Source organism: Pteropus alecto, unplaced genomic scaffold (assembly GCF_000325575.1).
Source record: "Pteropus alecto unplaced genomic scaffold, ASM32557v1 scaffold223, whole genome shotgun sequence".
Taxonomy (NCBI): Eukaryota; Metazoa; Chordata; class Mammalia; order Chiroptera; family Pteropodidae; genus Pteropus; species Pteropus alecto.
The window spans coordinates 3,529,097-3,542,357 of NW_006434441.1; the positions used below are offsets into that span (position 1 = coordinate 3,529,097).

A 13,261-nucleotide genomic window follows, 5' to 3' on the forward strand; every position below is an offset into this window, starting at 1 on the left:
CCCACGCCTGGCCCCCTCCTCCCTCACTCCCCACGTGCTCACTCTTACCGTTTCCTGACTGCCACGCTGTCCATGACGGTGCCTCTCCACCACCCTGCTGCCAATGCCTTTGCCTGAGGGCCCCTCACCATTACCCGTGGCTCACGCCTTTACCTGTCCCTTCCTCTTCCTTTCTCCTGCTCCTTCATCTCTGTATTGTGGGGACTGACCCCTGCCCTGAGCCCGCACACCACCGCCCACTTCTCTGCCGCCATGATCTGTCTCCCTCAGGGGTCCCAGCTAGGCCTGTGGGCCTACTCTCTACCTGCTTCATTATCTTACCTTGCGAACACCTTTAGGTATCACTATCATGAAGAAAAAGGTGGCCTTTCCAGCTCTTTTCCTCCCTCACCTGGTTCCTGTTCACACCTTGCAAATTGGCTTCCACCCCACCCTCCCTGAAACACCACCCTCCCTAAGTGCTACTGATCACCCTCAGTGAGTGTCTTCTCAGCCTTGTCCCTCCCCTCTCTGTGGCCCTTGGCCTCACAACCTGCACAAGGCCAGCATGATGAGGTCTTGGCAGCAGGCCCTAGAGTCGACTGCCTGGGCGTGGGTCCCTGCTGTCCCTATGTCTGACCCTGGGCCAGTCTCCTAGCCTCCCATGCTCCAGTTTGCTTTCCTATAAAATGGGATGCTAATCCCGCTTGCTTCAGGGGGATCCTTGGAATCAGGGAAGCATGTAAATATCCAAGAGCACAGCAGGAGAGCTGGCAGGGCCTCTACCCTTTGGGTCCTCTGACACAGAGTCTTCTCCCAGGCTGTGCCACTGCACTTTGCTCTCTAGCCTGGATGCTGCAAGTCACAAGTCTCAACTCAGATGGGCTTTGGCAGGAAAGGACCTTGACTGGCCTCAGTGACTAGGTGGTCTCTGTACAGGTGAGGCTCGCTCCTGGTACCATGATGGCTCAGCAGCTCCCAAGACCCCCTCTTTGAGGGGTGCAAATCCAGCACACAGAGAACATTTGCCCTGTGAGAACTGCAAACTCAAGTCCGAGAGTAGGGCTCCTTTGAGCAGCCTGCCTGGCTCATGTGCCTGTCTCTGAGCCTGCCACTAGGAACAGGGCATCAGGCAGTCGGAGCTCATTTTCTGAGAGGGACTGGGGTGGCTGGAGGCAAACCCACCAAAGCATGGGGACTGGGACCAGCAGCAGAGAAATTGCGAGTTCTCCCAGGAGCTGGAAGGGGCGATGCTCCCTGACATCCAGATGCCGCCTCCTCCAGGAAGCCTTCCTTGAGTCCTCTTCCCCAGCTATTCTCCCTCACAGTGAATCTGTAACTCCCTCCCTCCCCTCGCCTCTCCTCCTTTCCTACTCCCTGCTCCCGGGAGAGTAGGTAGGAAAGGTCGGCTGGTTTCTGCTGCATTCCCAGGGCTTTGTCCAGGGCTGACACCTAGAGTAGAACCATGAGCCTCAAGCCTTACTTTCCTGGCTCCAGCGCGGCCCGTGCTCCTGGCTCTGCTGTCCTGCACGTTTGTTTTCTGTCTTTACTCCTCTCGCTCCTCCCACCCCTGGGCTCAGCCTCCCCATGAGGGGCTGTCTACAAAGCTTAGGGAGCTTCTGGGACCTCTCACAACCTAGCCTGCTGCCCCATCTTCGTTCTGAATTTTAGACCTGGAGCTCTAACCGTCCATGGGACAGGGCCCCTCTGCAAACCCTCCTGGGATGGTCGAGTTGGGACAGGTGCTACTTTCACACCTAGGTCTGAACATAGCGTTGTCTGCTCTGACTCCCATCTGCATTCATGGCCCTGTGACAGTCCGTCCCCTGCTTTGAGAGATGGTGCACCAGGGCGGTGAGCAGAATAGAGCCAAGCGGGCCTTCACCTCCTCTCTGCTGTTTGGTCTCTTTGTCTCCATTTGGTGTGACAGGCAGGGTTGGGAAGTAAATGGACAGAGAAGCGAGGATTCTCTCATCCAGCAAATGAGCCAGGTAAGTGACCAGAGGGCCCTTCACCTGGCCACCAAGACACTTGAGGCCCACAGGCAGTCTCTTGCAGCTGCCCTGGACGCCAGACCCCCCACTTCATGTTGCTTTGTTCCTGACGCTTTGTTTCTCCCTCGGATTTGATTGATTCACTGTGTGCATTTCCTATGAGTTGTCTCAAAACCTCTGTGGAACAAGGTGGGAGAATACATTAATATTTAAAACAAGATAAACAAAATGTCAGTGTGTGTGTCTTAGGCTGGAAATTCCTTAAGGGCAAGGACCATGTCTGTTTGTGCAGCACCTGGCACAGCGTCAAGCTGAGGCCTGACAAGTGAATTTTGATGAAGATGAGAAAGAAGCTGCCCGCATGAAGACACAGAGCTTCAGACCTCACGCTCTCGCTATGCCTCGCCCCAGCCCCCTGGGCTCCTGCCCTACCAGAATCCTCACCCAGTCTTGCTCCTTCCCATGCACGCTCCCAGGACCAGCCTCGGCCTTGCCTATCCTCTGCCCTCTCGTAGACAGCCACAGCCACACCCGCTCAGTGCTGCACCCTGAAACACCTGGCCCACTTTCACCTATCACCCGGCCCCTCAGGCTTGCCCAGGCTGGGCAGCAGCATGGATGTGAGGAGATGCCAGCAGCCGAGCCCTTGGAGGTGCTATCCCCGTGGGGGCCTCTAACCAGGCGGAGACCTGGCAAAGTGGGGAGACGGTATGCTGCTTCAAAACTCCAGATGCGGCAGTTAAAAGAGGACAGAGGCAATGATCCTTCAAATTGCCACATCTGTATAATCTGCCTTTTATTTTCTGCTTCATGAAGTTTTATTTCCTATTATTTATTCACCTCCCCGCCCTCCCCTCACCCGGCTCTGCTTCTCAGCAGGCGACGTGCTCAGATGGGTCTGAGCCTGGGCCTGGGTCTGCGCCCACTCCCAGCTACCCAGGCTGGCTGCCGGGTGGCACCTGCTCCCCTCCGTTATGTTTCCACCCCTGCAGACCCTCTGTCTACCCTCCAAGGAGAGCTGAAGGAAAAGCAGATGGGATAAGGGGTCAGGGCGGTGAGGCCTGTACCCAAGGCCCCACCACTGTCACCACCTCTGGGCCTGAGTTTATGGGAAGGAAGAGCCCAGACCTAGGACTCACAGCCAGCAGGGCCCCCACCTCCCACTTCTTCACCCAGGACCCTCCTCCCTCTTTCCTTCCAGCAACTTGGACCTGAGGTCTGGGGTCTAGGCTGGCCTCAGCTTGGTGAGGGGGCACTGAGATGGGGACAAGGGGGACCAGCCAGATCACACAGGGAGGGGCAGCTCTGGCCTGTTTCAAGGCCCCAGGCTTCCCGTCCCACACTCACTGTTGAGCAAAGCGGTGGCTCTGAGCAAAGCCAGGAGCTCAGCTCCAGCTCCTGTCTGGGCCCAGGCTGGGGAATGCTTGGGAAAAGATGGTACATTTTGCATCTTCTGGTCTCACGCCCTCCTTGTAGCCCCAGAGACACAGGAACATAGAGAAAAGCCCTTTTTCAGGAAGATGGTCCAACTAGTCCCGAGGTTTAGGATCTGCTCTTGGTCCCCAGCAGCTGCTTCTTGGACATGAGGACATGAGAGAGGCGGAGAATGGCCTGGGGGGCCTGAGGGGCTTTGCGAGTGGCATCGACTCTGACAGCACTCATCTCCCCCTTCTATGCCTGTCATTGCTTTGCTACTCCGCTCTCAAGTGACTTTCATGAAAGTCTCGTTTCTAAGCTCAGCGGGGGTTTTGCTTTGCTTCGTTTCTGTGGAGGATGTAATCCGATTGGCTTCGTCTTGTCCCCTAGGTGCCTATCACAGGGTCTGGCACATAGTGGGTAGTTCATGAAAGACTTATAAAAGAATGAATGAATGAACGAGCGTGACTTCTGGTGCCTAGCCTATATGAACTGGCTGGTGAGCTCTGGGGCCTGTGCCAGCCTGGAAGCCTTTGGGTGCCTGGGTACGACTTGTAGCTGAGGCAGCACCCAGGACACCCACCCCCCCAGACAGAGACCGGATCCTGAATGTGAGAACATGGTTCTGGCCTGTGGTGTTGAGTGGAAAATTCCCTGGGGGTTTGGGAGAATGAGGGCTTCATACCTGAACCAGCCAGATGAGGCTGCGTTGCCTTTCACTGACCCAGGTGTTCGGGGTGGACGTCATCCTGGCCAGAGCCTGGCATTTCACAGCTGAGGAAACTCGGGGCCCTGAGGTGTCATCTCTGGGGAGGTCATGGGGCACGTCACCAATCCACTCCTGGCCCAGACTCTTTAGCAGGAGGCAGGGGAAAAGGTGACAATCTGATGGTCTGGCTGCTTATGATGACAGTGACTGACAGGGTCCAATGACCCCCACAGCTCAGCACCTGGAATGGCAGGCAGGGGTACCAGCCCCTCCCTTGACTAGCTGGGCCTCACTCCCCTTCCTCGGTACCTCTTCCCCTTCCGGGCGGTGAGCTTCCATTCAGATGGGCTCATCCCTGCAAACAGCTTCTTCCCTGCTGCTGTAAGGTCCCTGGTGTGGCTGGTAGACTGGGCCTATCTCCCCAGGAGCATATGTGAGAGGGGGGGGTCTCAGCCAGGCCTATGTTAAGCCTACTACCAATGCACCGCTCCCCACCCCCCGCCCCCACAAAGCAAACAAACATAAAACCAGCAAACCAGCGTTTATCTGTAACCGCACAGGCCGTCCCAGGCGTCCCTGGCTTTCTGCGCATGCGTAGCCCTGAGCCGGGGGGCCTGAGCTGGGGGAGGCCTGGGGATCCGGCGCGCTGGGGGCTGGTTCGCTGGTGCTGGTTTGATTTATCCCTAATGAGTTCTCAGCACATGGCTGCTCCGTGCACTCCAGGGGCAGCGCCTCCCGCAGCCCGGCCCGACTCTCAGTAGCGCCGCTGGCTCAGAAAGAGCCAATTTCCACGCTGCACAGTCTGCTTCACTCGCAGGAAATGTCGTGTCCCACCTCCCCCCACCCCACCCCCTGCGGAAGGCGCGGCCGGGCGCCTTGGCTCCCCAGCCTGGCCCGCTGCCACCCTTGTAGATGGAGCAGCTGCCCCCATCCACCCAATGGCCACTTCCCGCCCCCAGAAGGGGCCCCCACCACACATCCTCCCTGCACCCTGCAGCCTCTGTGCGACTGGGCTCTGGCCCTGGGTGCTGACCTACCGCACTGGCCTGGCCTGTGCTTCTAGCCTCCTCCAGGGAGTCCGTATGAGGGGAGGTGGAGGGGTGGGTTTCTGCCACCAGGAGATGACATCCCCAGTGCGGTGTCCCCAGTCTCCCAGGGACCCAGGGGAGGGAAGAAGGTAATAGGACAAGCAGCCAGAGAGAAGGGGATGGAGGGAGGGTGCACCCTGTAGGCACTAAGGCCTCTAGGAAGGTGGTCGAGGGCATGATTGCTTGGGACACAACAGAAGAGGGACTGGGATAAACCAACAGAGGTGAAAACTGGAAGGTGGGAGGTGGGCTGGGGGGATACTCTGTGGGACAGGGACCATGCTTTCACCAGAATTAGCCACTATCAGCCTGGCTTGGTCAGTGCTGCAGAAGGTGACAGGCAACCTGGGCACAACATCAGATGGCAGTGCCTCTCGACTGTAAAGACAACTTGGGGGACTCAGAGGCAAGGATGGTGGGAAACAGGGTCACCCGGCACTCCTCCTGGACCTATGCTGACCTGTGGACTCCACCCAGGACAACTTGCCGCTGGGAGCTGGTGAAAGCGCCCTAGGTGGCCAGTAACTCTGTCCCTCCCCTCAAGGGCCTGAGGCCTCTGCAGAAGCATGGCCGCTTCCAGGTACTGGAGGCCTTAGATGACAGTACTTAGGCTGTGGTCCCAGATCCTCTGAATGACCTTGAAAGTTGCCTCTCACTGTCAGTTTCCCCGGGTGCAAAATGGGGCCAATGTCCAAAGAGGAAAATGGGTGTGGACAAGCTTTACCACGGAAAGACACTGAGGCTACCTGAAGGGCTGTCATGCTCCTGGGGATGAGGAAGGCTGGGAGGGAGCCATACCCCTCCTCCTGCAGGACAGGGATGTCAGAGATGGCCTGCGTGTGTGTGCATGTGTGCATGCATGTGTGTGCATACGTGTCTCTGTATATGCATGCATGCACACATATGTGTATGTGCACACGTGTGTGCATGCATGCCTGTGTGCACGTACACACATGTGTGCATATGTATGCATGTGCATGTGTGTATGCGTCTTTCTGTATTTACATATGTGCATGTGTTTGCATATATGTACGTGTGTGTGTGTGTGGAGGAAGCAAGAGAGGGGAGCCCTCAGCAGGCCCATCTGTTGGCTGTGGCACTAACCCCCCTGCCTCAGTTGTCCCAGGGCTGAGTGTGTCCCTGGTACAGGATGGGCAGGAAGGGGAGTTCTGAACCATGTCACCCGCAGCACAGCCCAAGTCTCTTTGTCATTCAGGGGTTGGAGAGAGCAGGCCAGGGGCACCAGCATTCCGACGTTGCTCTGTGCGCTCCCTGGGTGCCCTGCATCTCCATAAAGGTGACTCTCAGGTGGGGTTCACTGTGGCCCAGAGCCAGATGGGCTGTCTTGGGGCCTTAGGTACAATGGGGGCCAGTCTCCCTCCCGGTTTGTGGCCAGAGGGCAGCCTGTTGTTGAAGGGCAAGCCTCATTTCAGATTGCCCTGGAGACACAGGTACTGGCTCCCTTGTGGGAGGGAACCCCACCCTGTGGCTCTATACCATCTGTGGTAAGTGCCCCTGGCCTCTCTTGCCTCCAGTGTTGGAGCCACTGGATGCTGGGTATGCTGGGGTGAGGACTCCTCTTCTGACTCTGTCCAGCTCTACAGCCTGGCCCCTTGTTACTGGAGTCCCACATAGAGAGATTCCACACAGACATCACATAGCCCCTGGGAGCCAAACACCTTGGTACCTGTCCCCTTGTTCTCTGAAATTTCTAAGGAAGAGGTTGTTCCTGTGGGCTCCCTCCCCCATCTGGGCACTGCCAGCTGGTGCCTCTCCACAGTTCCCCTCCAGCTGCCTGGCCAGGGCCCTGTGCTGTGGGGTTGAGGTGCTAGACTTATGGTAGCAGGATGTGACTGAGCCCAAGCTACCCCTTGGGCAAGCGACTTCATTGTTTCTGAGCCTCAGTCTTTCTACATGTAAAATGGGGACCAACCCCACCTAAACTGGTATGAGGCCTGCACACTGCACCTGGCACAATAGAGCCCAGTAAACATCTTCTCCCTCCCCCATCACACCGCAGGTCATGACTGTTTCTGTGCAACACCATCCCCGCCTTCACCAGACTCCCTACAACTCTCTTAATAGTGACCACTTGGGTGGCCATGATTGGCCCGGGGCTGCGCCCTGTGCTTATGTTATCCTTGCATCTACTAGGAGATGGAGGCGTCCAAGCGCGGAGTCGGTGGTGTGCTGGCGTTCAGTGTGTCGGGGCAGAGGGCTTCTGGGCATTAGATGGCCTGTCTACCCTGGCCCCAAAGTGATAGCCCAGTGCCTCACCCCTTCCCAGACAAGCCCAAGGCCTGAGACAGAGTAATGGTTTATTGAATCGAGTGGCAATGGTGAGTGGTCCTTAATAAAGAAAGAAGCATTAAGGAGAGAAGCCCAACGCGGACAATTTGGTGAGATGCTCAAGTAGATGTGGACAGAGGGGAGCTGGGCCCAGCAGAGCTGCGTCTGCAGTATTTATAGTCAGGCCTAGGGCAGGAGCTGTGGGCTGAGAGGGAGCTGGCATGGCTGGTGGGTGGCTGCAGGTATCCTTGGGTTTAGGGGTTGGGGTCTGGGACTGTGGCAAGGCTATCGGAGGGACACAGATCCCCAGCAACTCGGCCTGCTCTGTGCTGGGCCCTTTGAAGAGTCTGTCTGCAGCTGTGAGGGTCTGGTTTCTGAGACGAGCCGTGGGATGACAGGCAGGGCATGCTGGTGCATGGCAACAGCTGGAAGGCCCCTTGACGGAGACTGGAGCTTGAGATTGATGGGACCCAGAGCTCAGCCCATGGCCAAGACGGGGATGCAGGAGGGGCTTCAGCCGAGGAAGGGACCCTCAGTGGCCGTGGCGCGTGGGTTGTACAGAGTGCTGACAGCCTGGGACTGCTATGGCACATTGTTGGTGGAGCCAGGGAGGCACCCTGGGCCAGGTTGCCATCCCTCTCAAGCGCTTGGTCTCCCCTTGTCTGCATGTCCCTTGTCTGCATCTCTCGGGTGAGACTCTTTTTCCCACAAAGGAATCTTGGAGGACGGGGCCTCTGCAGAGTTGTCTTGCGTTTCATGGGTCTTGAAGCCAACCACACAGGGAGTGACCGTGAGGCTGGACCTGCATGGTCTCTGTGTAATAAATAAAGATTCCTTTCTGTGACTCTCTGGGGCCCGTCCCCGGCTGGGTCCTCCAGCTGCCCCGTGGCCACTACAGGTGGTCAAAGGCTGTGGCGGTGGTGGGTGGTGCGCTTGGCCTTGGCGTGGGACTGTAATAGTAGGGGGAACCTGGACACACCAAAAAATAACAGCATTGCTGGTCAGAGGAGGGTTGTAGCACAGCCGCCTGGCTCCGCAGACCTTGGGACAGTGCGGGTTATTCATCCACCCGGCCCATCTGATCAGCTCCTGGCCCTGGTTCTTCTGCTGCCTCCCCTTTGAGCTTCTGGCCTGAATGAGAAAGTGGCTCTTGCCCCTCCCCCACGATTGCTGTGACCCCCATAACCATGCACACTGGGGGACCGTTGGGGGTTCCCCAGCTTTCCCCGAATGGTGCGAGGGCACAGAATCTTCCTTCTCAGAGCCAAAGGATTTGGCATCTGATGGTCAAGGGGCCAGGGTTTGAGGGCCCCGTGGACGTAGGAGGACCCTGAAGCCTGTCTGCCTCCAAGCCAACCCTCAGGGTGGTGGTGGAGCAGGGGTCTTCTGCTGCGTCATGAGCACTTATCACTCCTTAGGTGGCCCATGTGTGCACATGGCACACTCCCAGGCAGGGGACAGAGGGCACCCGCAGATGTCTGCTGCTGCTGGACAGCCAGCCCCTGAAGGCAGGGCATCCACCCTGAGATTTCCTATCTACCTGGGCCTCCGGAGGCCTGAGCCCTGGTCCATCTCAGAACAAGATCTTGTAGACGTGGCAGCAGGAGGGAGAAGGTGCAGGGACGTCTCTCTAAAATTCCCTGAACACAGGACGACCTGATCTGGTGCACCACCTTCTGGCCAGGTGACCCCACTCGTGACCCTGTCTCCCAGACCCTCGCCTAACTGGCCGCCCAGCCTCATACCCCAGCGCCCTGCATAGCAGAGGGCTACCCCAGGACTTACTCAGCAGGCTGGAGTTGGGGAAGCGCCAGGCCTCCCCGTAGGTGGAGTAGGGGGTGTGGCCGTAGGCGTTGCCAGAATAGTCGCTTCCTGTTGGGGACATAAGGGTGAGAGGTAAGGTGGGCGTCAAAATGGTGCCTGGGTAGAGGACAGGGCTGTGCGGGGCTGACGAGTCAAGCAAATAACACCCGAGGAGCCAAGGCAGCCTGATGGGAGCTCAGAAGGCCCCCGCAGCCCTCAGGCCCTTCATCAGCACACCTTGGGCAGTGCCCTTCCTGCCAGGTACCGCAGGCCCTGTCCTCAGGAACCCAGAGGAACCCAGAGGTGGATGTCACTGTATTCCCCAGGTAAAGGACAGGCCGGGGACCTGTGGATTCTGTGACCCCAGGGCCCATGCCTTAAGCACTGCTACTGTGGCCTGGGCCTTCTGCAGAGGGGCCAGGGCCAGGGGACTCTGTGGAAGGAACCACTCAGTGTGCAGTCTCTTCACCCACCCCGCCCCCCGTATGTCTGTTAGGGAGGAGTGGGGAGGCGCTGGGGGTGGGGGCTGCCGGGAACCTGTCCTGGGACTTGGCTGAGGGCTTTGTTGTCCTGTCCCAACTCTGCCACTTCAAGCAAACTCAGTGTGTGAATTTACACAAAACAAGTCAGATCGCTTCTTTCTGTGACTGGATTCTGGCATCACTGAAGAATTATTTTCCAAAGAAATGACTTAAGAATGCCCTTAAATAGCCACGGGGTCAGGTAGGCATGACCACTGTGCCCCTGCTGTCGCAGCCCTCCCGTGAAGCGTACAGAGAGGGGCGGGCAGAGCACGTCCAGGTGGACCAGGTCACACTGTAGGCAGCAGAGCAGAGCCACCTTAAGCCTCTTGGCTCTGAGTTCCAGGTTCCAACCCTGGTCCCACCGGTGTCCATGCTGCCTTTCAGAAACTCATGCTCTTGGGAGCTGAGTGCCCCTGTGGCACTGTGGCCTGAAACTGCCTGGCCACTTCCTGGCTGTGTCACATTGGGCAAGTCACTTCACTCCTCTGAGCCTTGGTTTCCTCATCTGTAGGAAGGGACAAATGGTTCGTGAGGGCTGAGTTAGATGATGCACATTAAATATTTGGCACCATGCTTGCTGTGCAAGAAACAGTCAAGGAGTGCTGGCCTTTCTTCTTTTCCCATTAAGCAGGTGCCAGAATGCAATGTTAAAGCCTGGGTTGGGGTTGGAGGGGCTGCTTCCTGACCTGGGAAGGAGGCACTTGTGCAGGAGTGGGTGGGAGTGAGGAGGGGAAGGGGGAGGGGAGGACGCCAGGGCAGGAACAGAGCAGGTCCCTGAACTCAACTTGGGCTCACAAAACAAATGTGTAAAAGAGAGGAGGGAGGGAGGAAAAAGCAAAGAAAGAAAGAAATGATCTGACCCAACCACTGGTTTCCCAAATGAAGAGCCTGCTAAGCACAGAGGGAATGACAGCCCAAGGCCACGTCTGCACTGAGAGCCAGCCAAAACCCCCCAGCTCCTACTCCAGCTCTTTCCCCACAATGCGAACTGCCCCATGTAGCCCAGACCTCCCTGGTTTACTACATCCATGGAGGAAACCAGTCTGCCCTGTGCCGCATGCCTGTGCCCCACCCAGAGCCAATGCCACTTGCTCTAAGGGACAAAGAAGAGAGACAGAAATGGGGTGTGTGTGCCCTCTGGTTTTGCCACTTATTCACTCACTCTCGAACACATGAACACACGTCTGCTTCAGTCACAGAGAAGCTGGGGTAGGGGCGGGCGGGACTTGATAGGCAGTATAGCACCTTCCCACACCTGTCCTGTGGGTGTCCCCATACACAGGAAAGGCGTGCCCTTGCTGCTCTGTTCCAAGAACTTGGCTCTGAGCCTGGATCCCTGCTCCTCTCCGTTAACTCTGTCTCTTCCTTTCTAGCCCATCACTCCCTTCAGCCAGCAAACGCTTCCTGTTATCCCCACATTAAAAAACCCTCTCCCTAAGCCCCCACCCCTCTCAGCTGCCAGCATCTATCTCTGCTGCATGGTTGCTGCCTTTACCTCCTCACGCCCCTGTGTCAGGCTGATGGCCCAAATCCCCATAGCCTCTACCCGGTCATTCCAGTGGCCACTTCTGTGTCCACCACCCTGAATCTCTTAGTGACTTTGACTTGCCCACCATGCCCTCTCCAGGACCGCATCCTGACCCCCTGGCCTCTCCTCCTCACTCTCCTTCTGGCTTCCTCCCTGCGAGAATTCCAAGTGCTAAAGAGCCTGGCTGTGGTGTGTGAGCTTTCTGTGATTCTCACCCACATTCTTTTTGCCGATCTTGTCTAACTCTTCACATTCAATAACAGCTCTGAACAGAGGCTGAAATGTGTGCCCTCACTTGGGACTCTTGACTTGGGACACATGCCATGCCTGCTGACTTACTAAACTGGGTACAGAGGAGGTGTCTCAAGCCTAACCTGGCCCAAAACGACTCTTGATTTCTACCTTCCACACACTCTACCTCTCTCTCTCCTAGTCTCCCCCACTTGCACTTGCCACCACCACCCATGCATTTTCCCAAGCCCCAAACCTAGGTGTCATCCTCGTTCCTCTTTTTTTGAATGCCTATAGCCAATTCACCAGCAAGTGTTGTTGGCAATGGATAGAAGGATGAATGGATTGGTGGATGATAGGTGGATGGATAAATGGATGATGGAAGGATGGATGATATGTATGGATGTATGAAAATGTGCGTAAAGATAGATGAATGGATGGATGAGTGGATGGGTGGGTGGGTGGATGAATGGATAGATGGGTGGGTGGTGGGTGGATGGATGGGTTGGTGGATGGATGGGTGGGTGGATGGATCAAGCTATCTGGAGCTGTTGGTTCAGCTCCAGAACAGGTGTGAGAGTGTTAGTGGGGCAGGAACAACAACAACAATAATTAGAAGGCAAAGCCGAAGTCTGTGTCCTGTCCTGTTCCGGGCTGCTCTCCTAGAGCTGGCGTCTTTGTGTCCGGTGTGGTGGGTGGCAGAAAGAGCCCTAGGTGTGAAATCAATATACTAACTCAGCCAGTTAGTGCGGCTATGGCCCTGAGCACACAACTCTGCTTTCCTAAGCTTGTTTTCTTATCTTTATAAAACTAGGATAATACTAGCTCCCCAAGCACATGGGAATGGTAAATAAGAAATAAAGTTACATCTGTGGATAGCCAGGAACACAAAAGGACCTAATAAATGATCTCTTCCTTCCTTCCGTGACTGACTAAAGACTGTCATTGGCATACGTTGCTTGGAGCATTTATTATGTACGTAGCACATAATAGGTGCTCAATGAAGGTTTATTGATCTAGTGGAAAGAATCCCCATTCAGTCAACCGGGAGATTGTGCCACTGGCAAGAGATGGACAAATAATTTTTCTATGAAAAAAACTCCTTAAGAATTCTTCTGCACCATGGAGTTCCTAGGAACCGGGTGAAACACTTCAGTAGTACTACATTTTCTGAAGACAAATTTGTATGTAACTTATCGAGAGCCAACCCACCACACAAAGCAGGGCCCCTTCCTTTTGCAACCCACTTGCAGTGGATGGTGTGGCTGTGCCATTTTTCTTGACACCCACTCAGGGTGAAGTCATTCTGGAAACAACCTGGGGGCCTTTGATGAAAGGCCCAGGTCTCTCAGCTACCCCATGTTTCGACTTTGACCCCCCAGAACCCCTTGCCCTGGGCCTGCTCCCGGGATGATACGTAATTAAGAGAGGAGCTGGGCTTTATGTTTCTTCCTCCCCTCTAAGCAGGCGGCAAGGAAAGGTGGAGAGGTTGGAAGGGGGATGGGGGAGCTGACTGGAGCCTGGGATTTTGATTGAGAGGCCCCATTATCCACACTCTTAAAAAAATAACCGAATCTTTTCCTTTTTTATCTTGACCAATCTCATTTCACGCTCCAGGAGAGGAAGGGAGGGAGGCAGAGAGTGGGGCCAGGAGGGAGAGAGAGGAGTCAGTATTCTGTATTTTCAACGCTGCATTAAGC

At 56.1% G+C, this 13,261-nt stretch overlaps 1 protein-coding gene across 1 annotated transcript in view; it reads right to left on the minus strand.

Annotated features, from left to right (window-relative positions):
* Nucleotides 1-7,487: 7,487 nt before the first annotated feature.
* PAX8 (paired box 8) overlaps nt 7,488-13,261 on the minus strand; it is a 59,560-nt gene continuing 53,786 nt past the window's right edge. The window contains exons 12-13 of the mRNA XM_015587415.2: nt 9,261-9,347; nt 7,488-8,444 (exon numbers count right to left, since the gene is read on the minus strand). Coding sequence (XP_015442901.1) covers nt 8,368-8,444; nt 9,261-9,347 — 164 coding nt within the window. The 3' untranslated portion in view covers nt 7,488-8,367. The remainder of the gene's footprint in view (nt 8,445-9,260; nt 9,348-13,261) is intronic.